The following is a 22,248-nucleotide window of genomic DNA, read 5'->3' as shown; positions in this document are numbered from 1 at the left end:
TATACAAACAGAGTGTTGGGTAGGACACTCCATTTTAGAAAGCGCTTTTTCTGGACCAAAACACATTTGTAAATGAAATATTTCTTTCAAGGGATCTCATGTGGTCAAGAGTCAAAGATCCACATTTTCCACACACATTTTCTTCACATGAGCACAGTTCTCAATCACCAGTTACCTTTCACCCTGCTTTATCCTCAAATGTTTTTCCAATTGTATTCCCATGTTTTCTTTATAGGGGTTGACAGTAGTTTCTGTAAAACTGTGTTTTTCATTGTACTGTAATTCATCAACACAAAACGGCACTGATAGAAATTACTTATTTATTTGTTGTCAGTGATCAACCAGGATAGCATCAGAAAATATAGGTATAGAACAGTGCTATCCACAGAAATTAGAAATTATATGCTATTGAGTAGTTGCGCATTCCTTTTTCATATTGCCAACTAAAAACATTCCTTTCCATCGACTTTACCTCAATCGGATTTGATGCAGCAACAGAAACAGTAATGAAATATTTATACAGTATGTCCATTTTAAAATGGATTTGTAACAGTTGTTTATCAGGTAGGTGCAAGACGTCCTAAAGCCACACTCTGCAAAACATCCAAAAATGGGCCACCAACAAAAACAGAAACAATACAGGAAATGTATTTTCGCATGCATGGAAGACATTATGTGACCTGACATGATCGCAGCAAGTTTTTGAATATGAATTTCATCTAAGTTTAATTTCTTTACAAAGCCTCCAAGCCTGACAAGAAAAGATAAACATCATCATCTGAATCAGTTTGTATTTCATCATTTCAGATTGCTGTCTGTAGCTTTAAGCGGCCCTAGGCCTCCTCCAGCAGAGGCTTGTATTGGTCCTTGTCCTGGATGTTCTGAAACATAGGAGTATAGTTAGAGATTACTATGAGGACAGAGTACAGACGTTGTTAGAGAGGATTGTTATCTAAAGGAAAAAGTGGTTAGGAAAAAAGCGAAGAGTTTGAAAAGAAGGGGGTTGACAAACTTTGCCTTTGAACATGTCCCTCTCCTATGTCATCAATTGAACCCTAATATTCTATTTTTTAAGAATGTTTTGAAGATTTCTTTTTTTGCATTTTTAACATTTATTTAGACAGTAGGAAAGGAGACAGGGAAGCAGGAGAGAGGGAGAGCAGACCAGACGGCCAGACCCGGGAAGCCAACCTAGGACCTCCAGGGGACGGCAGAAAATGTGCGGAATTGTCAGGTGCGTTATTGCTAAGCCACGACAAACATCAACAAATACATACATTTGCTTTGTGACATGGGTTGCTTTGTGACATGGGTTGCTTTGTGACATGGGTTTTCTGTTCATACCTCTTTCCCCTCCTCTTGGTTCTTGCACAAAGCCTTGATGCCCAAGACAACAGAGCTGATGGTGACACACAGCTGGAGGACGGCCAGGACGATCAGCACGATGTCCATGCCATTCAGCAACCACTGAGGGAGATACATGTGCTCATCATATTCATCATGGGTGTCAGTGTCTACAATTAGGGGATCATCATCTTGCAACAGAACAGTCACCTGATGTTGACCAGATGCCATCAATTTCACCTTCTCAGTCACAACATGATACAGCCATATTTAACTATAATTCAAATCAAAATCAAAGTTTATTTGTCACATGCACAGGAAACAGGATCTAACACACACACACACACACACACACACACACACACACACACACACACACACACACACACACACACACTCACCACTGTAATCTGTTTGAGCTCCAGGCATTTCTCATTATCAGGTGACAGTGTTACAGAACTGTCGTGGTAGTCGTAGTAACTGTAATCATTGCACCTCCCCCACAGTTTTCCATCTGATAGATCTATGGCATACAGCACAATAGCAGTGATGGCCATGCCAACTCCCACCAGGTTCAGCAACACATTGATGCCCACCTAAAGCACAAGAGCACAGTTAGAGTGGAGGTCTTATTTAAAGCCGAATTTGACCCCGTAGCTTTTGGTTTCTGGTTTTGTTGTTTTTAGTTTTAGTTCATAGTTGACACATTCACAAAAAAAATCACGTTTCAAAACAATGTTTGAGTCAAGATATCTCGCTTGATATCTCATTTCAGATCCACTTTGAGTTTTACATCTTTTGAGGTTTTTTTACACCCATTTACATCCATTTACACCCATTTACACCCATTTACACCCATTTACATCCATTTCCTACTGTACCGCATAAGGAGTAACAGTGAACAACTCACCACACAGGGACTAGGGAACTTCTCAGCCAGGATACACATGATGCCAACGACAATAAACTAGAGAGAAGGCAGGCAAATGTCAACAAGGGCAACACACTGAACGTGTTCTGTCTGCCACTTCACACATCAACTCAACACCAATGTAGTGGTTTTTGCGTCCCAAAATGTTAATGTACAGAGGACAATACGGTAACACAAGCCCTTTATTAAACCATTAATAAATAATGAACTCAACTCACTTATTAACAAATTATTATTCCAACATGTTTAAACATGATTAACATGCTTAGTGAATTATCAGTAACTACATTCATAAACACAAATTACAAGTTACAAATTATTTGGTAAACAAATTGCCAAGACATTGCCAACAATTCACCCTTAAAGATGTCTAAGCCATTTCTAGACCTGGTAGCAGATGATGAACGAATGATGACTCACCACAGCACCAACCCAATAAGGAGTGCCATCCCATGCCAGTGGGGATCTTTGATTGATTGTTAGGACTGTCCCAATGCCGATGTTCAGCAGCCCCACCATAATCTGTATAGTCTATGAGGAAAGGAGAGGAGTAGGACATTTTACGTATGTGTTCTCTCTCACCTCTAATGGCAACTGGGACTTTGTGGATACTATTTAATTGTGTGTTTGTGTGTGTTGTGTGTGTTGTGTGTGTGTGTGTGTGCGTGTGTGTGTGTGTGTGTGTTGTTGATATTGTTTTACATTGGATATTGTATTGTCGAGAGCTGCTTGTGAAGTAAGAATTTCACTGCGCCGTCTGCAGCCTGATGTCACCTGTGTATTTGACAATAAACTTGACGTGGCCTTTGCATGCATGTGGGTGTGTGTGTGTGTGTGTGTGTGTGTGCGTGCGTGCGTGCGTGCGTGCGTGCGTGCGTGTGAGCGTGCGTGTGTGTACGTGTTTTACCCACCCCCAGAGCTGACTGGGACCCGGCTTGGAGCCTCCTCAACCCCTGGGACACAGACACAGAGCATACTGGGCTGTAGCACAGTGTCCCGAGGATCTGACAGAGCAGGGGCCATTTGCTTCCTGGTTTAGTGGTCACAGCGAAGACGGTCACGCCCTCCGCCTTAGTGATGGTCACTGACATCCTGACCAGTCTTTATTGCACAGCTGTTGGGTAAAAGCAGGGCACAAGCTTAAAAACACCTTTGGGTAACACTTTAGTATGGGGAACACTTATAAGGCACTAACTTGTATCTTATAAGTGTTTAGGAAGTGGCAATCAGCAAACTAACCATTTATTAGGTCTTTATTCAGTGTTTTCTTATTGTTATGGTACGAGTCATGTAGTAGCTGGCCAGATGTGATTTCAGCAACACTCCAATCACAGGCTCACATCCAAGTATTGAACCAGCGGCCTTGGGGTTACTGGCTAGCCTCCCTAACCTGCCAACCTTTCCGCCCCAATAACATTATTGTGTGGGTGTGTGTTTTGGGGCTAGGTAAATAAGCTACAAAAGTGCCATCAGCAGTCAGTGCTAGAGAAAGGTTTTTTGCTCATATATATGCCATTTAGCTGACGCTTTTATCCAAAGCGACTTACATTGCAGTGAGTGCATACATTTCAGTATATATGGTCCCAGCGGGAATCAAACCCACAACCTAAGCGTTGTTAGCACCATGCTCTACCATCTGAGCCACAGAGGACCAGCAATCGCAAACAGCGTGGTGGGTCAAGGAAGACTTCTACAGTGGATGATGAAGAATGCTCACCATAATTAAGAAAAACCCCAAAACGACTGTCCCACAGATCAGGAACACTCTCCACAAGGTAGGCGCAAATCAGAGACTACCATCCGCAGAAGACTTCATCAGCAGAACTATAGAGGCTACACTGAAAGGTGTGAACCTCTAGTTAGCAACAGAAACTAGATGGCCAGATTACAGTTTTGCAGAGTCTGCAGAGTTCTGGAAAAAGGTCTTATGGATGGATGAGACAGATTAACATGTGCTAGAGTGGCGGTAAGTTTAAAGTGTGGAGAAAAAAAGGAACTGCCCAAAATCCCTGGGATACCACCTCATCTGTGAAATATGGTGGTGGGGGTGTTATGGTTTTGGCTTGTATGGCTGCCACTGGAACTGGCTCACTTGTCTTAATTCATGATGTAACTGCTGACGACAGCAGCAGAATGAATTCTGAAGTGTACAGACACATCTTGTCCGATGAAGTTTGAGCAAATGCTTCCAATTGCATCGGAACTTCATCATACAGCAAGAAAATGACCCCAAACATCCTGCCATAGTAATGAGGGACTTTTTCAGTTCTTCAGTGGCAAAGTCAATCTCCAGATTTAAATCCAGAACATCCATTTCATTTGCTGAAGAGGGAACTTAAAGCAAAAAGACATAAACACAAACAACAACTGAAGATGGCTGCAGTACAGGCCTGGCAGAGCATCACCAGGGAGTATACCAATATACCAAGCATCTGGTGGGGTCACTGGGTCGCAGACTTGCATGCAAAGGATTGTCGACCAGTGCTTTATTTGGACATTATATGATTTTTTTCATAGGGGATTTTTTTTTAAATAGGGGGTGTATGTTTAAAGAATGCTGTACTTTCTAAATGGTGAAACCAATCTGAAAAAAAATTGAATTAAAGGTGAGAATCTCTACTTTGACCCCACAGTAGTCTGATTTCAAATCCAAACTGTTGGGAGTATAGAGCTAAAAGAAGACTAAATGTTTCCTCTTTTCAATACTTGGGCACTGTACACCAGTCATCGTAAGTAAAAACCTTTGATACGAATAAGTGCCATCAGCAGTCACAGTGCTAGAGAAAGGAAGAAAACAAGTTGTTACGTCTTTTTGTCGAGCTGACAAACAGGTTCCATCTAATGAGGTAATGATCAAAGAAGAATCTGTCCACCATTTTGTTTCTGCATTCATCTGCACCATTTCCCATAGTGGTTGATTACAGTGGTACAATGAATAAATACACCTGAGCAGGAAGTACATAGAAAACTCCACACTCTTCTAGGAAATTACTGATAACCTCCCCAACACAATCACTGTTTTTTTTTTTTAAACATATAGATTCAGTGAATTTGGCATTACTCCTCATTCCTGATTTGTTCATAGAGGAAATTCCCTATTTCCTTTTCCACTTTTCTGCAACTGGCACAAATGTCTCCTCCTTTATACACAACATTAGGTAAACAATCCATTCTAAACCTTTGCTCAGATTTGTTCCAAAACATTGAGCCAGGAAATGGGGAATCAGGCTAGATTCTGTAGAGTAAGGTTTGATAAATAAAATGAAAGCATTACTTTTTGCTGAAATGTGAGCAAATCATTTATTCTCAAAAGCATAGGAACACTCAACGCACACTCGCAATTTAACAAACCAATGTTATTTTTTTCTTTAAACTACTCAGATTTGATATAATATGAGCTCACCTGCCCCAGACTACTACGGTGGACGGTTGTTTATACAGTGTCAGGGTCTGGGTCAGTGTCTGGGTCTGGGTCAGTGTCAGGGTCTGGCTCCGGGGTTTAGTTGGTTTATTGCGCAGTTTCTGTTCGTCCCGGGAAAGAGAGGGTCGAGGGGAGGAAACATTCTCCGATAGTTCCTGGTAGTACCGCCTCCTACTCCATTAACACTTAGATATCCGGATTATGTGATTATGACTGCCTAAGGAGACCCCAAATAACTGATTTCATGTAATTTTTTAAAAATAATAATAATAATAATAATAATAATAATAACAATGTTGCCTATATGAATGTCTCTATGGCTTTTTTAAGGCAAAAAAAAATACTTTGAAAAAATAATAAGTATTCAGACCCCTTCACTTTTTCCACATTTTGTTATGTTATAGACTCAATTTAAAATGGATTAAATTAGTTTTTTTGCCATCAATCCACACATAATACCCCATAATGACAAAGCGAAAGCCCGGTATTAGAAATTTCAACAAATGCTATGACACAAATCTCTGATTTGCATAGGATTCAATTACACACTGTGTGGATCAGGTTGTCATTACAAACTGAGCAAATGGAGAGGAACAAAACTACTCAGGAATGCCACCCTGAGGCCTGGGGAGACTTACAAAAATCTACAAAGTTGAATGGCGGAGAGAAAAAAGCACAATCGATGGGACAACATCATCTTAGTCTCTCAACTAAAAACCTTCCTTTCCATCCACTTTACATCAATCGGTTTTAATACAGCCACAGAAACACAGAAACAGTAGTGAAACTGGAGACCATGGATCTATGTCAGTTTTAAAACGGGTTTGTAACAGCATGTTGAAATAGGAATGCTGTGAACTATACTGTTTATTGGGTGTGATGTAAGACTTTTTAAAGCACATTCTGTAATTTCTGCATACCATCAAAACAAAAATGTAAATATTGGAGCAAATGTTTTTATAGCACATAACAGACACATAGACACATTTTATAGCACATAACAGTGTATATTGATTAGTTCTCAAGGAATGATATTGCATAAGAGCAGCATTACATTTTTGAATATGAATTGAATCTATGTTTAATTTCTTTACCGAGTCTCCAATGACAACAAAACTTAACCATTGTCATCTGAATCAATTGGTATTTCATTCATCTGCAGCTTTAAGCAGCGGGGGGGGTTATGAGCGGTGACTATCTCCCTCCAGTAGGACGTCGTATTGCTCCACATCCTGGATGTTCTGAAACATACAGTAGGAGCGTAGTTAGAGATTACTATGAGGACAGAGTATAGACTTGTAAGAGAGGATGATTATTTAAAGGAAAAAGTGGTTATGAAAAAAGCAGAGTTTGAAAAGAAGGGAGTTGACAAACTGCCTTGAAACAAGTCCCTCCTCTGTCATAGATGTAACCCTAATACTATATTTTTTGTTGTTGCATTTTTAACATCGATTTAGACAGCAGGAAAGAAGACAGGGAAGCAGGAGAGAGGGAGAGCAGACCAGACGGCCAGACCCGGGAAGCCAACCTAGGACCTTCGGGGACGGCATATTATGTGCGGAATTGTCAAGTGCGTTATTGCTAAGCCACGACAAACATCAACAAATACTCTCTGTTTTATACTATTTCAACTCAGTACTCTGTGTCAAATGGGTGTTTTACTCCACATCAAGTTGTTGCATATATTACTCTCTTCATACCTCTTTCCCCTCCTTTCCGTACTTGCACAAAGCCTTGATGCTCAAGACAACAGAGCTGATGGTGACACACAGCTGGAGGACGGCAAGGACGATCAGCACGATGTCCATGCCATTCAGCAACCACTGAGGGAGATACATGTGCTCATCATATTCATCATAGTTGTCAGTGGGTCAGTGTCTACAACTAGGGGATCATCATCTTGCAACAGAACAGTCGCCTGATGTTGACCAGATGCCATCAATTTCACCTTCTCAGTCACAACATGATACAGCCATATTTAACTATAATTCAAATCAAATCAAAATGAAAGTTTATTTGTCATGTGCACAGGAAACAGGATGTAAACAGTGCACAGGCACACAGGCACGCACGCACGCACGCACGCACGCACGCACGCACGCACGCACGCACGCACGCACGCACGCACGCACACTCACCAATGTCATCTGTTTGAGCTGCAAGCAGTTCTCATCCATGGGTGGAGGTGTTCCGCGGTAGTAGAAGTAATCTTTGCACGACCAATACAATTTGTCATGTGATATATCTTTGGCATACAGCACAATAGCAGTGATGGCCAGGGCAGCTCCAGCCAGGTTCACCAACACATTGATGCCCACCTAAAGCACAAGAGCACTGTCATTGTACATTTACGCTGCATGCTGTATGGTGCTCTGTGACATTGACACAGGAGTGCTATGCAGTATTTCCTGAATACTTGACAGACATTTCTTTGGTGGACAAACTGTTGCTTTATTAGCTTCTTTCCACAGGCGATGTACAGAACCAGTCAAAAGTTTGGACACACCTTCTCATTCAATGGTTTTTCTTTATTGTTATTATTTTCTACATTGTAGATTAATATTGAAGACATCAAAACTATGAAGGAACACATATGGAATTATGTAGTAAACAAAAAAGTGTTAAACAAACCAGAATATGTTTTATATTTTAGATTCTTCAAAGTAGCCACCTTTTGCTTTGATGACAGCTTTGCACACTCTTGGCGAGTTTGTGTCCAAACTTTTGACTGGTACTGTATCACCGACACAAGACCTGCATCTCCGACACAACACCTGTATCTCCGACACAACACCTGTATCTCCGACACAACACCTGTATCTCCGACACAACACCTGTGATCCCTACAGTATATTGGCATTCTGAGGTGGAGGTCCAAATAAAAGAGCCAATGTGATTGGATATTTGATCTTTCTTGAAACACAGAAGACAACATTTTATTGAGCCTGAAAGCTCCTCCCTTATCCTCACACTATTGATTGTTGTTAATTTTCGTCCTGAAGCTACAGCTACAGTTAATTAGTTCCTTAGAAGCAAGCGATGAAGATGAAGATGAAGATGTCCAACAGTCTAAAAAACCAAAAGCTTGTTTAATGTTTTCCATTTAAAAACTGGCGTGCTCGCTTGTGATATCTGATTGGTGCTACACCAACAGCCCGCCCACTTCTAACTGCCGAGTAAACAATGAACAAGCTATATTTGACAGACTACAGAGTGTGGAAGGTGCAAAGTGGTCCTCTGTGGCTCAGTTGGTAGAGCATGGCGCTAACAAAGCTTAGGTTGTGGGTTTGATTCCTGCTGGGACCATATACACTGAAATGTATGCTGGGACCATATATACTGCAATGTAAGTCGCTTTGGAAGCATCAGCTAAATGGCATATATTCAGTGCTCTGAGTCTGTCATCATTGTCTGTAACTATATATGTGGGGCAATTTTTGCCATGTAGCATCTCTTGTAATAACTCACCAAGCAGGGACTGGGGAACTTCTCAGCCAAAATACATAGGACACCAACTGCAGTAAACTGTGAAAAAGACAAGACTCAAACCAAGTACAATACACCTACTCCCTACAAGCACACATACTTGTATAAACAATTACATAAACAACAAGCTAGTTGTGTAATTTGAACTATGGTAGACAGAGACTACGTCTATGCTGACATGCTATACATAATGACATGATGGTAATAGGCTTAGACTGAGTTTCTTCCCCCATGCCATCAGAATCGTCAACGATGACCCCACCAGTGCCCCCCTCAAGTCACTCACACATGCACTGTCATCTTAACACATATGCACACACATAATCATCCATCTGCTATTTATATTGCTTACTTATATGCTTACTGCTTATACTGTTCATATTGTTTATACTGTTTATACTGTCCATACTGTATATTTTTTAGTACTTCTATTTTTATTTTATTCTATTTTTAAACTTATTGTATTGTTGCACTACTCTGTGGCACTGTCACTTTGGCATTTCACTGTATACTTGTATGCACGTGACAAATAAAGAATCTTGAATCTTGAATCTAATAACATTAAAGGTGTGTTGGCTTACCACACCACCAAGCCAATAGGGAGCCGGCCCCAGTGGCCAGGAACCGTTTGAAATGATGGGGCCAAGGCCAATGTTGAGCAGTCCCACCATTATTTGTATTGTCTGAGAAAGAAAGTGTGAGGGCATAACATCTTAAATCACCAGCGTTCTCTCACACCATTGATACATGTGTGCCTGTGTGCGTGTGTGTGTGTGTGTGTGTGTGTGTGTGTGTGTGTGTGTGTGTGTGTGTGTGTGTGTGTGTGTGTGTGTGCGTGTGTGTGTGTGTGTGCGTGTGTGTAATTGTGCCCACCCCCAGAGCTGACAGGGAACTGGCCTGGGTCCTCCTCAGTCTCTGAGACACACAACATATTGGGCTGTAACACATGGTCCCAAGTATTTGACAGATTAGGGGCCATTTGCTGTCTTGTTTAGAAGTCATGGCGAAAACAGTCACCCCCTCACTCTTGGTCATGGTCACCGACATTCTGTCCACTCTCACTGTTGGTTAGAAGGGAGACACATCCACACCTTAGAGATTGCAGGGCTGTTTTTTATTTACTAAAACAAACAACAAATTCTGCAATATGGATAATGTAATGTTGTAATCTGCTCTTAAAAAGAGTACCGCTACACCCATATTATGCTTTCATGCATATATCTACAGGTAAACAACATTCAAATTATTCTGTCCACTATTTTGTTTCTGTGCTCTTGCTGATTTGTTTTGTGGTTATCTCTGTCTTGCCTCACTGATAACCATAGAGCATAGGTCATACCGTATCATAAATTACAGTGAACAAACACAACTGAGCAGGATGTAGGTACACAATTAAAAGACATTTCTTCTGGGAAATTACTGTAAAGATGACTCTTCTGGGAAATTACTGTAAATTACTCTACTATTGAGATGTTGTGTTCAACTGATGTATTAAATTAATTCAGTACTTTTCACTACTTCATATATTTCAAAGAGGGAATTTCTCTCTCCCCCTTGACTCCCAAAACCGAATAATCACATCAATTATGTCATCTACAGTATTACGGTTAGCCTCCAGTTCTGTACTGTATGTCAACATTTACCACATTTACCATTTCCTCAACAAACAACTGTTTTTTTTGTCTTTAGACTTCATTTTTTTTGTCTTTAGACTTCATTCAAGCCTTAATTACTGCACCACAGACTGTGTAGAAAGAGATCTCACCTGGATGGATGGATGTATAGGTCCTGTATGATTGGTTAAAGCTGTGGAGTCTCTCTGCTTGTTGCGCAGTTTCTGTCCTAACCAGAAAGTAGGTAGTGCAGTAGATAGTGCCTCCTCTCCCTCTTCAATGGGATCGGGTGACTTAACTATTTCCTCACTCTTGGATTCACTTCCTGAAATACTGTAAATGAATAACTTTGTCTATTTTCTGTTTTTGTTTGAGAGCCCAATAAAAAAACAATTCAAACGTGTAAATCATCATTATGTTTCGTTATGCATCTCTCTCATTATGTCAATATGAACAAAGTCAAGACAAAGCAAGTACAATTATAGTGTTTGTTTTTATTTGAGGCAAGCATAAACCAATCATGTTGCAAGGATTATGTCATGTGTTGCTATGCAATGCCAGCCATCCAGAATTCAATCTGATGACGCCAACAAGAAACGCAAGCTTTTGAACAAACAGCTCTTAACTCCCATGGGTGTTCAGACAGGATTTCACCAATTGTTGAAGCCGATGACTGTTTGAATGAGGCCCATACCTGGAAAGTCCATGGCAATCACCCCAAAATTTGACCTGGGGTGGTCATTGGAGAACTGTCTCAGGTACTGATTGAGCCAGGGGTTTATTTTTTCAGCCACCTTTTTGGGAGTTAGAAACATCCCTGTCAGTGTTCCAATACCGGTACCACTGGAGTAGCTCAAAACAATGCTTTTCCCTCCAATATCTGTGGTAGCCTGTGACAAGTGTTTAACAATTTTGTCCTCCTTATTTGCAATGTCAGTAACTTCATAGTCACCCTTACTGTCAGTTTCCAAGAGAGGGACACCAAGCTTAAAACTGGATTTCTGTACAAACACCATCTTTCCTCTCGCCTCACCAACAGTTGGCATTTCAGAACTCACCCAAACATCCTTCTCGTTGTTAATCAGTTTCTCAACCATCTCTTCAACCTTTTCCTTATCAAACAGATCGGGTTTCACTCTAACGAGAACCGTCTCACTTTTGAACTCCGACAGAAAAGCCCTGATCGTGTCAAGAACATCACTGAAAGATGTGTGTTGGTAGATGACCCAGTGCATGACATACAGCTTGTTTTCAAAGGCAAAGATTCTGAGATCGAGGTAGCGTATGCCAGCCCTCAGTTGGTCACTCAAATCCCAGGCCTGGCATTCTGCCGCCGGGCCTCCATAGAGAGCCATGGTGTCATGGGTACCAGGGATGGTGATGTCAGAGAGGGACTTGCTGTCATCGATGGCCTTCATCCAGTCAATGCTGAAGGATTCTGGGAGTTGGAGTGTTCCATTGTCATTGAAGTAGAGGTCCTTTCCATGGCATAACACTCTACAAGTGAACCATTTTAAAGTATTACAGTACAGTACCCTATCACATGTATGGCTATCACATTATGTTTTGGGGGTGGGGGGGGGTCATGAACTGTTTTCATTCTACATAATCTTGGTTCTCCCTTGCAATTCCCTAATCTATGTTACATTTACATTACATTTATGGCATTTGGCAGACACCTTTATCCAAAGCGACTTACAACAAATACATTTGTTTAGGGGTGTAATCTTGTAATGTACTCTTGTATGTAATCTTGTATGTAATCTTATCATTAACGTAAATCACCTTGTTTTGCCATGTGTGGACTAGAAGGTGAAAGGGTAATTGCATATACCGTAAAGGTCAAAGCAGAATGGCATAACACCAACCAAGTTTATGAACTCTTTCACAATCAAACTCTCAATGAATACTAGAGAAAACATCTGGACACTGTATTCCTGTAGGACATGGATTTAGGACTAATTTAAAAGATCTTTATCAACACTGTACTTACATGAAAAGCATTATAAAGATATTGTGAAAAAGACATTTCTCAATGGTCTTCATGGTCTTGTTACGGACTGAACAAACACAGCAACCTGTCAAAAGGTTTATGTCATTAACCACATATGTTAAGATTCATCACATGAATTTAAAGCTCTGAGTTCGTGGCTGAAAATAAATAGGTAAAACAATTATGTTTCTCAATGTGTTTATTCTATCTCAATATTATTCCAGCCAATTTCCAGGATTTCTTAGATATCTGACAACAGAGTGTTAGTTCGATACTCACCCACCCAGATGTGTCCCAATGTTTTTAGCACAACTTACCTAGTCTTCTCCACCAAATTCTCATCTAATATACCCTACTATTCTGATTAAGGATAGGTGTGGTCTTGATAGTGTTCACCCATTGTTTGTTCTCTGTATTTGAGAAAGCTAAGGTCATACACAGTGTATTTGCTGTTGAGTACCTGCAGTTCCCAAGGTGAGAGACGTCATTGTGAAAAAAAAATACTATTCAAAATCATTTCCAGGATTTCATAGATGTCTGACAACAGAATATTAGTTTGATAGTCACCCACAGATGTGTCTCAGTGTGTTAAGGACAGTTTACCTAGTCTTCTCCACCAAATTCTCATCTGACATAGCCTACTATTCTGATAAAGGATAGGTGTGGTCTTGATAGTGTTCACCCATTGTTTGTTTGTATTTGAGAAAGCTAAGGTCATACACAGTGTATTTGCGGTTGACTACCTGCAGTTCCCAAGGTGAGAGAAGTTTAGCCTAAGGACGTCATTGTGAGAAGAAACTCATAAGAGTTGTTTCATTCTGTCAGTGTTAGATTGCAGACAACAGATTTCCCCATTTGTTATTGCTTACCTGTATGTGATCAAACACTGACCATCATGATAATAATACATACTTTAGTTGCTGTTGTTGTTAACTATATCACTTATATCTGTATTACAGAATATCTGTATTACCTTACAAACACAAATGGCCAGCATCACAGTGTTGATTGGCAACTTTTTTTACGAGCTTGTAGCTTTTTTTGGCCAAATGCAATGACACCCCCACACCACTAGGCAACAATGTTAGAAATGTGCCTCAAGTAAATGTTTTCATCTCAGCTTGAGCAATCTTGTCAGCTCGATGATGTCGTGAAGTTGTGGAGTAGTAAAGATGGCGGAGAACAGCGGCACAGATCCCACTGTGGATTCCAACGTTGTTAAAAATGATTCTACGGACGGGACCATGATTGTGGTTACGGTGAAAACCCCGAAAGACAAAGAGGAGATCGCGATCTCGGAGGATTCTTCTGTCGCACAGGTAATCGGACGAATTTTTACAGATTTGCAAGTCATGCTGTGGCTACAACAAGCATGAATCAAGGCTGGCAGTCAGTCCGGCTAACGTTGCCTAGCCAGCTAGCACGCTAGTCCACTAGATACGACGACAACTGGGAATATTGTCAGCCTTGATTTCCCGACTGGCAGAATTTCCTCTCGTCATGTCCATTTCCCCATAATTAAACTCCCCATCTTCAAATGTTCTCGCACGTTGTTTGAAATGACAGCTGAAAACTATTGCGTACCGAGGCTAGCTAGCCGTGACTGTCAGGCGCTGCTGCTAGCCATGAGCTAACTGGGGGTTAGCCACATCACCGTATCCGGACTAGCATTGCGACAGCTAGTCGGGAAACTGATCAATGATCTCCAGCTATCTACGGTCTGAGTCTCGGCTTTTAGAATGGCAACGTGAATGGCGTATTTTGGCTTTTACCTACACTAAGGGCATTTGTCATCGTGTCCAAGTTTGTCTACTAGCCTTCATTTCAAAGAGAGATGAGGGGGGCGGGGTATGGTGTAAGGTGCTTGACTAATTTACCAAAACTCAGTTATTATTATTACTCAGGCTACCGTAATATTAGCTAATATCAACTATTTGGTTTTGTCTTCCTCTCCTGTCAATTATAATTCCCTCACTTGCCCCTGTCATTCTGTCTGGTTCATACAGTTCAAAGAAGAGATATCCAAGAGATTCAAGGCCAAGCAGGACCAGTTAGTGCTGATCTTTGCTGGTAAAATCCTAAAAGATGGGGATACTCTGAACCAACATGGCATCAAAGATGGACTTACTGTACATCTTGTCATCAAGACTGCTCCAAAGTAAGATATTGTTTTTTTTGTTCATCTGCCATGTTTTGCTCACTTTCCCTGTGAACGGCAAGATTCTGTTTTTTATGGAGAGAGTTACTGATGACACACATTTGATTGTGAGTGTGGTGTTCTGTTCCTTCAGGGCCGCAGGTAGTGGCACCTCTTCAGCCTCAGGCTCCAGCACTGCAACACCCCAGGCCAACAGCAGCGTCAATCCCAGCCCATCGTCCAATGCCAGCACAACACCAGGCACTGGGCCTGCCCCAGCCCCCACACAGCCAGCCAACCTACTGAGTGAGTGCCCCCTGCCCTCAATATCAACACAACAGAGAGATGTCTGCAGATCCACCAGCCACAGTTGCCAAGAAATGTCCACACAGCTAGCCAGTGGTGGTGGATGTGGGCCAGAGGCTGAAATTGCTTTGGTTTACCATCTTAGGTTTTTCCACCTCCTCAAAATTCGCATTTGACTCTCAAATAAATGCTCCTTCCATTCTCCCTCCGTTCTCCACAGGCGGGTTTGGGGACCTGTCCAGCCTGTCGGGCTTGGGCATGGGCTCGGCTAACTTCATGGAGATGCAGCAGCAGATGCAGAGGCAGCTCATGTCCAACCCGGAGATGCTGTCTCAGATCATGGATAACCCGCTGGTGCAAAACATGATGTCCAACCCGGATCTAATGAGGCAGATGATCGTGACCAACCCCCAGATGCAGCAGCTGATGGAACGCAACCCGGAGATCTCGCACATGCTCAACAACCCTGAGCTCATGAGACAGGTTAGGTTTAAGGCTCTGATGGGTCTTGCGTTACAGGGTGTTCTGGTCCTGACTCTTGAGGGCCATGGTGTGTAATGGACTTTTTTTTGGAAACGCTCTCAAATAACCTAGTGTACCTACTAGGTCACAAACAGTGTTTTCAGTGGTCAGCTTTATACAATGCTTTTTTTGGTACAATTAAGTGTACTGTAAAATGGGGTTAACATGACAGCGAATACACGCTGTATTGGGGATTATTCACACATATAATCATGACTCCCCTCCCACCTCCCTCAAACAGACCATGGAGTTGGCAAGGAACCCAGCTATGATGCAAGAGATGATGCGTAACCAGGACCGGGCGCTTAGCAACCTGGAGAGCATCCCGGGGGGCTACAACGCCCTCCGGAGAATGTACACAGACATCCAGGAGCCCATGTTTAGCGCCGCTAGGGAGCAGGTAGCTATTATTCTGTGTTCTTTCTTAGTTGACAGTCTCATAGAAGAAAATGGTATGTAGACAACATAGTGTTGTCTTAAACCAAGTTGTTTTTTCACTGAATCCATTTCTGCTTTTCCCCCCTCTGGCATAGTTTGGAAACAACCCTTTCTCCGCCTTGGGGGGTAACTTGGACAACTCTGGGGTGCAGCCCTCCAGAACAGAAAACAGGGAGCCTTTACCAAACCCCTGGGGACCCTCTGGAACGACCCCGCCCGAGAGCAGGGGGACAGGCACCTCCTCGACATCCACCTCAACTGGGGGTACTGCCCCCAGCATCTCCAACCCCTTGGGCATCAATGCCTCTGCGCTGGGCAATGGTACGGGCATCTTCCCCAGAAGCAACACTTTCAACTTTGGCCTGCTTGCAAATCTTACGTATCATGTCCCGTACACATACTTCATCATGTGGCACGGTTGGTTGAATGAAACCCTAACTTGGCTCTCCTTTTTCCTCTTCAGGTATGTTCAGTAGCCCTGGCATGCAGAGCCTGATGCAGCAGATCTCAGAGAACCCGCAGCTGATGCAGAACATGCTGTCTGCGCCCTACATGCGCAGCATGATGCAGTCGCTGGCACAGAACCCAGACCTCGCTTCACAGGTCTGCACAACTTTTTACTTTCTTCTCTTTTTTTTTGGTTTTCTTTTTAACTTTTCTTAAGAGCTGTGTTTGGGAAATCTCCTGAACTCTTCTTTCAGGAGGAAAAGCAAAGGGTTCTATTGATGAATTTCTATTGTTCTTGATAAGATGAGAAGCATGGCTTAATCATTGTGTGTCCCCTCAGGCATTGATGAACAACCCCCTCTTTGCTGGAAACCCCCAGTTACAGGAGCAGATGAGGCATCAGCTACCGGTCTTTCTCCAACAGGTCAGATTGCTGACTCGTATTGCATGTGTGCCAGTTACTTTTTGGCTCCATTGCACGTACTTTGGATTGACTGATTTGGTGGTTATCATACAGATGCAGAATCCTGAATCGCTATCCGTGATGACCAACCCCCGGGCCATGCAGGCGCTCATGCAGATCCAGCAGGGCCTGCAGACCCTACAAACGGAAGCCCCCGGACTCATGCCTAGGTGCACTTACAATCTGCTGTTACCCAACCAATCACACACGTGCTGGACGGGTGTCATATCTAGCCTGTCCCGAGTCCTGAGCGTGTTTCTTATGCCACTGAAATGTATATTTGTGTCCTCTTAGCTTGGCTCCTGGTGGTATCCCGGTGATTCCTCCTCAAACCACAGGGGGCGGCGTAGCACCAGAGAACCCCCCTCCCCCGGCACCAGGCTCGAATCCCACCGCTGCCACCAACCCCTCCCAACAGCAGCAGCAGCTCATGCAGCAAATGTTACAGATGTTTGCTGGAGGGGGAGGAGCAACGGTAGGAGGCATAAAGCTACTTGAGCAAATAGTTATTTATATATATATTTTTGATTACCATCTTTTTGTAGGACCTTGACCTGCAGTGGTGGCCATGAACTGACTTTGGCTGCTTCTCCGTCCTCTTGCAGACCCAGACCCCAGAGGTGCGGTTTCAGCAGCAGCTGGATCAGCTCAGCGCCATGGGTTTCATCAACCGCGAGGCCAACCTGCAGGCCCTCATTGCCACGGGGGGAGACATCAACGCCGCCATCGAGAGACTGCTGGGCTCCCAGCCCTCCTAACTCCCTTAGCCCCCTGAGATTACCGGGTGGGGGGGTGGGAGGAAAGGGGGAGAGAAAGAAGTTGGGGGTGGGGCCGAGGGTGGGGGTGGGTGTGGGGGCTGGAGTGGGAGATTACAAATGAACACAGTCCTTCATCACTCTCAGATAGACTCAATGGAATTCCAATTACTATTCATCTCTTTGGCTGATCTGTGAATCATAGGAAAGGTAAGGGGGGTGAGGATGGGGCAGGGTTTTGGGGGAGGGGGGGGGGGGGCAGACGGAAAGGTCCCATGCCAGCTCTGTGGAATGACGACATCGCTGTGAAATGACGCCACAACTAACACCGCCTCCTCTGCTGAAAACAGGCGATTCTTTCCGAAATGACTTCTCATTTGCCAGACGTGCATGAGGTTACTGAATTTAACCCATCATAATGGATTGTGTTTAGGTCGTAACAAAGTTGAAATTTGAAAATGAGTGGTGGAAATCATAGGTCAGAGGAGTCCCCTCACTCTTCTTCTTTCTGTCATGCTTGTTTTGACTTAATTTCTCTCTCTATCTATCCTTAATCATGCCTGATCGACTAGTATTTATTGCAAGAGCTGTAGAAGTCACTCCTCTCTCCTTTACCACTCTTCTTTCAACTCACACTCTGCTTTGAAAATATCTCGACGTTTGACGTGTTCTTTCAAACCTGATAGCCAGTGCACAGGGCTGCTGGAATCCATGTTTGAACACTATTGCACCGCTGCCTCAGATGTTTGCTTACACCCTTCAGCTTTTGTGGGAAGGGACGGGTTTCAGCATGGACGTTCAAGCAAGGTGTCCAGTCAGCACTTCGGTCAATGCTATATTGAGTGTATATGATTCTATGGTTGAGGCTCTGAATGTGACAAGACATTAATAAAATGTTTTTAAGCTGGTGAATGATAATGATAAAAAGCAGGCCCCTTTTACATTTACCATATTGTTGTGTATTTTCATACAAGCAGTGGTGTAGTGCCTAAGAATAACATGTATTGGGTTCAGCAATATATTAAATCATTTGTGAAATCTTTAGCAATGTTCAGTGTACTAATGGCATATAAGTTATGTTTCTGTTAAACCCATGCATTAGTTGCAGTACCTACAGTTAATGAAAATCTGTTTTCTTGGAATCCATCCACTCTGCTATCTATTCTAATAATACCTTTCAAAAAACGTGATCAAGTGTGTGGTGGTGATTCATTTAATGGAGAGAATCACCAGTTCTCTTCAACTCCTTGTCATTTCGGTATGCAGGCCTTTATTCTAGCCCAGCACAAACACATTATTTAGATAATCATGGTCTTATCAGGGGTTACAGGCTATACTGAGACATAATCGTGTAGCCACTGCCGCCTTGCTGGACCACACGTGATAAACAACGCTCATACTCCGGCCTATTTAGTAGGCTTTTCAGTATGCAAGATTAGAAAGTTGCAATATGCGAAATTGAGTTGGGTCGGGAACGAATGCTCATACTGCCTACTGTTTACTAAGAGTATCGACTACATACTAACCATACTATGTAGAGCCTACTGTTTAGTCAAACGTATGCAGTAAGGGACAGATTTCAACATACTACACTTCATTCATAGTGAGAAACCGTCATCTCATCCATGTTTTTCATTTGGATTGGTTAAATTTCGCTGCCCGCCTCCTTTACCTGCTCCACTGGGAATAAAATCGGAAAGGCCTTCCTATGTGCAGTGAACTTTAAACTACGTTTGAAGGCACATCTAGAATGACATCCTGGCATCATACATACTCAATTTCGGTAAATTACGCACACTGCAAATCGTTCTAATCTTGCATACTAAAAATGCCTACTATGGGTTTTAGTATGAGCATTCAGACACGGTCACAGCCCTGTAAACACTGCTAATCCCAGAATGCACCACGGCTTGTATCAGGAAACTGTTGAAGAATCAGCTGACTTCTATTGTCGTGTGGTCGAAGACGCAACTGGATGATTACAGACATATTGCAATCATTTTGACTAGATTATTCGATTTACTTTAATCTATCGCCCATTGCAGTCATGCTGCGGCCGAAAGCGTTGACGCAGGTTCTCAGTCAGGCGAACACAGGCGGAGTACAAAGCACGTTGTAAGTAATGTTATTTTATTAGCTAGCTAGCAAACGGGAAGCTAACTCGCTCGACTCACTCAGTCAGTGACAGCTACGAGGCACGTGAGAGTGAAGTCTTGCAGCTGGCTAGAAGTTGACCAACTATTGTGCATGTTGGCCAGCTAAAGTTGTTTAGAGATTTACAGCACGTTTACATTTCTCTAAATAACGTAAACCAAATGATAACACAATGTGTCACAACATAGCTGCCAATGATGCCAAGGCAATGTCAGGTACCTAGCGTTATAGCCGTACTGTACGTTTATTTCGTTCGTCAACATATTGCATTTTCCCCCCTTCACTCAGATTATTAAACAATGAAGGGTCTCTTCTGGCTTACTCCGGTTATGGGGACACTGACGCTCGGGTGACAGCTGCCATCGCAAGCAACATTTGGGCAGCCTACGACAAGAATGGACATCAGGCATTCAATGAAGACAAGCTCAAATTCATACTAATGGATTGTATGGTAAGAAATACTTCTGCACAAAATGTCTAAGATTACATGCATCATTGCACTTTGGAGCAATTTCAGATCAAATCTACTACGATTCGGCTGCCATCATTGATTGGCTCTTTCCAGTATGCGCCCTCACCTGCGTCATGCCCTCTGATCGCAGTTTTTCCAGTTAGATTTTGTTGTTGATGTTTGTAAACAGGAGGTCTTCCGATGTGTACGATGTTGTCTTATTGATGAGACTGGTGATCAACACTGGATTTGATAGCAATATATGTTTGGTTTTTTAAACTTATTTCACATGACCTGTCTTACCAGGAGGGCAGAGTGGCCATCACACGTGTCGCTAACCTACTCCTGTGCATGTACGCCAAGGAGACAGTGGGCTTCGGAATGCTTAAAGCCAAGGTAAGGAAGAGTTCTGCACAAAAACATAGGACCACTTATTACCAACACTTATATAATTGGTTTCAGAGAAATGTGATAAATGGTTGTTTTTGAAACCACAAACACAAATCGACTGTAATGCACGAAGAAGCGAAATGAGAGCCATGGCTACATAAACCTGGCCTATGTCTGCTACCACTCTAAGCATATTTCTTCTGTACGTGTGGAATTTCTAGGCTGAAGCCCTGGTGCAGTACCTGGAGGAACCTTTAACTCAAGTGGCAGCATCATAGGGGAAGTCTTTGGTTGGAGCACCGCCTTTCGTCATCCAACAAATAAAGCGTTGGATGATCCAGCAAAGCTTATAGATGGACTCTTGGGGTGTATTATGTGAATGCTTCACCTGTTCTATGTGAACCATCACAGTGCGCGTATGAACTCAGTATCTGTCCTCTGGTTACTATATTTATATTCAACATGCTCTCGATACTAATATCATGCCTGGCTAATTAACTATTTGGCCTCATGTGACATATAGGCCCAAACCAAAAGCCAAACGCTCTCACCGGGTGTGTTCCACTTACACAGCTTCTGGACGGATCACAGCGTTGTTATGTCATGCTGATGTGTTTGACCAAGAAACAGCTAAACACCTAATCCAGGCATTGTAAAGATCTGATAATATGTGCCTGATTTTTTGGAATGCCCCCATGATGTCTGTAAATCAGCAATGAACTTTCTGTCTGCAAGAGGTCCCCACCCAACTGCTGATAGCACAGGTACATTAGCTTCGACAGACATGTCTCTGTCTCCCACACAGAACATTGAGCCTTCATGCATGGTAACAAGGGACAAATGTATGATGTCTGTATTGTAACAGAGTTTTATGGAAGTGTATAGAGTTGAACATATTTTCTCATTTGGGGCGACATTAAAAATCAAGGAATATGTTAGTTTTTTCTCCTCGCACAGCTATAAAATAAATCTTTTTATTTATTTGGCTGTTTGTCATTTGTTATCCGAGGACACGTGGACGTTACCCCGAGAGACATGCTGTGTCGCTGGAGTGTATTGAAACAAACTTAAAACCCATTGGAACTATTAAACCAATCATCTGGATGAAATGAATGTGTCAATGTTCACACTCATTGGCAAACAGCTTAGACTGCATGGGCAAGACAAAGCTTAATTATATGTGTTATACCAATGTAGATATTGGAATACACCATTTTCACTGTTCCCTCTGGTTTCTGAAAGGCGGGCAGACAAAGCGATTGGCTCTCCTTGAAAGGGGTCGGGGATATCCTCCATTTCTTCTGCAGGCAATAATTTGGATGGTCCAGCAGGTGGCACACAGCAGTCCTTCCCATTTGGCCACACCTGCGGTAGTCCTACCTGTTCAACCTGCCCTG

At 42.7% G+C, this 22,248-nt stretch overlaps 5 protein-coding genes across 5 annotated transcripts; 2 read left to right on the top strand and 3 right to left on the bottom strand.

Annotated features, from left to right (window-relative positions):
* Nucleotides 1–303: 303 nt before the first annotated feature.
* LOC310810918 (uncharacterized protein) lies at nucleotides 304–5,830 on the bottom strand. Its single transcript, XM_083678842.1, has 7 exons — nucleotides 5,679–5,830; nucleotides 3,187–3,389; nucleotides 2,696–2,806; nucleotides 2,255–2,311; nucleotides 1,746–1,940; nucleotides 1,345–1,467; nucleotides 304–881 (listed from the first exon to the last, which is right to left on the bottom strand). The coding sequence occupies exons 2-7, from the start codon at nucleotides 3,364–3,366 to the stop codon at nucleotides 834–836; spliced, it is 714 nt and encodes a 237-aa protein (XP_083534968.1). The 5' UTR covers nucleotides 3,367–3,389; nucleotides 5,679–5,830; the 3' UTR covers nucleotides 304–833.
* Nucleotides 5,831–6,636: 806 nt separating this feature from the next.
* Nucleotides 6,637–11,161, bottom strand: LOC310810919 (uncharacterized protein). The gene is made up of 7 exons (XM_083678843.1): nucleotides 10,948–11,161; nucleotides 10,056–10,243; nucleotides 9,764–9,865; nucleotides 9,165–9,221; nucleotides 7,835–8,014; nucleotides 7,397–7,519; nucleotides 6,637–6,937 (listed from the first exon to the last, which is right to left on the bottom strand). Exons 2-7 carry the CDS (start codon nucleotides 10,227–10,229, stop codon nucleotides 6,878–6,880), a joined length of 696 nt encoding a protein of 231 aa, XP_083534969.1. The 5' UTR covers nucleotides 10,230–10,243; nucleotides 10,948–11,161; the 3' UTR covers nucleotides 6,637–6,877.
* Nucleotides 11,162–11,445: 284 nt separating this feature from the next.
* On the bottom strand, nucleotides 11,446–12,903 carry LOC310811452 (1-phosphatidylinositol phosphodiesterase-like; the record flags this gene model as incomplete). Its single annotated transcript, XM_083679615.1, has 2 exons — nucleotides 12,789–12,903; nucleotides 11,446–12,292 (listed from the first exon to the last, which is right to left on the bottom strand). Exons 1-2 carry the CDS (start codon nucleotides 12,839–12,841, stop codon nucleotides 11,446–11,448), a joined length of 900 nt encoding a protein of 299 aa, XP_083535741.1. The 5' UTR covers nucleotides 12,842–12,903.
* A 1,057-nt stretch (nucleotides 12,904–13,960) lies between these two features.
* On the top strand, nucleotides 13,961–17,888 carry ubqln4 (ubiquilin 4; the record flags this gene model as incomplete). Its single annotated transcript, XM_083678472.1, has 11 exons — nucleotides 13,961–14,107; nucleotides 14,795–14,946; nucleotides 15,080–15,231; nucleotides 15,452–15,714; nucleotides 15,995–16,153; nucleotides 16,287–16,512; nucleotides 16,655–16,794; nucleotides 16,979–17,062; nucleotides 17,156–17,271; nucleotides 17,396–17,576; nucleotides 17,707–17,888. The coding sequence occupies 11 exons, from the start codon at nucleotides 13,961–13,963 to the stop codon at nucleotides 17,857–17,859; spliced, it is 1,773 nt and encodes a 590-aa protein (XP_083534598.1). The 3' UTR covers nucleotides 17,860–17,888.
* A 1,905-nt stretch (nucleotides 17,889–19,793) lies between these two features.
* Nucleotides 19,794–21,832, top strand: lamtor2 (late endosomal/lysosomal adaptor, MAPK and MTOR activator 2). The gene is made up of 4 exons (XM_083678334.1): nucleotides 19,794–19,971; nucleotides 20,299–20,461; nucleotides 20,768–20,857; nucleotides 21,073–21,832. The coding sequence occupies exons 1-4, from the start codon at nucleotides 19,904–19,906 to the stop codon at nucleotides 21,127–21,129; spliced, it is 378 nt and encodes a 125-aa protein (XP_083534460.1). The 5' UTR covers nucleotides 19,794–19,903; the 3' UTR covers nucleotides 21,130–21,832.
* Nucleotides 21,833–22,248: the final 416 nt, after the last annotated feature.

Source organism: Argentina silus, assembly GCF_951799395.1.
Source record: "Argentina silus genome assembly, chromosome: 10".
Classification (NCBI taxonomy): domain Eukaryota; kingdom Metazoa; phylum Chordata; class Actinopteri; order Argentiniformes; family Argentinidae; genus Argentina; species Argentina silus.
Note: the sequence above shows the minus strand (reverse complement) of the source record. Positions and strands in the feature narration are given on the sequence as shown.

Excerpts from the sequence above, each read along its gene's own strand:
- LOC310810918 (XM_083678842.1), bottom strand. The coding sequence starts at position 3,366 with ATGTCAGTGACCATCACTAAGGCGGAGGGCGTGACCGTCTTCGCTGTG. Across the intron at positions 1,941-2,254 it reads AGTTCCCTAGTCCCTGTGTG|GTGGGCATCAATGTGTTGCT; the intron begins GTGAGTTGTTCA and ends CTTGTGCTTTAG. Across the intron at positions 1,468-1,745 it reads AGCTCAAACAGATTACAGTG|TGGTTGCTGAATGGCATGGA; the intron begins GTGAGTGTGTGT and ends TATCTCCCTCAG.
- LOC310810919 (XM_083678843.1), bottom strand. The coding sequence starts at position 10,229 with ATGTCGGTGACCATGACCAAGAGTGAGGGGGTGACTGTTTTCGCCATG. Across the intron at positions 9,222-9,763 it reads CCTATTGGCTTGGTGGTGTG|TTTACTGCAGTTGGTGTCCT; the intron begins GTAAGCCAACAC and ends TCTTTTTCACAG. Across the intron at positions 8,015-9,164 it reads AGTTCCCCAGTCCCTGCTTG|GTGGGCATCAATGTGTTGGT; the intron begins GTGAGTTATTAC and ends CTTGTGCTTTAG.
- lamtor2 (XM_083678334.1), top strand. The coding sequence starts at position 19,904 with ATGCTGCGGCCGAAAGCGTTGACGCAGGTTCTCAGTCAGGCGAACACA. Across the intron at positions 19,972-20,298 it reads GGCGGAGTACAAAGCACGTT|ATTATTAAACAATGAAGGGT; the intron begins GTAAGTAATGTT and ends CCCTTCACTCAG. Across the intron at positions 20,858-21,072 it reads TCGGAATGCTTAAAGCCAAG|GCTGAAGCCCTGGTGCAGTA; the intron begins GTAAGGAAGAGT and ends TGGAATTTCTAG.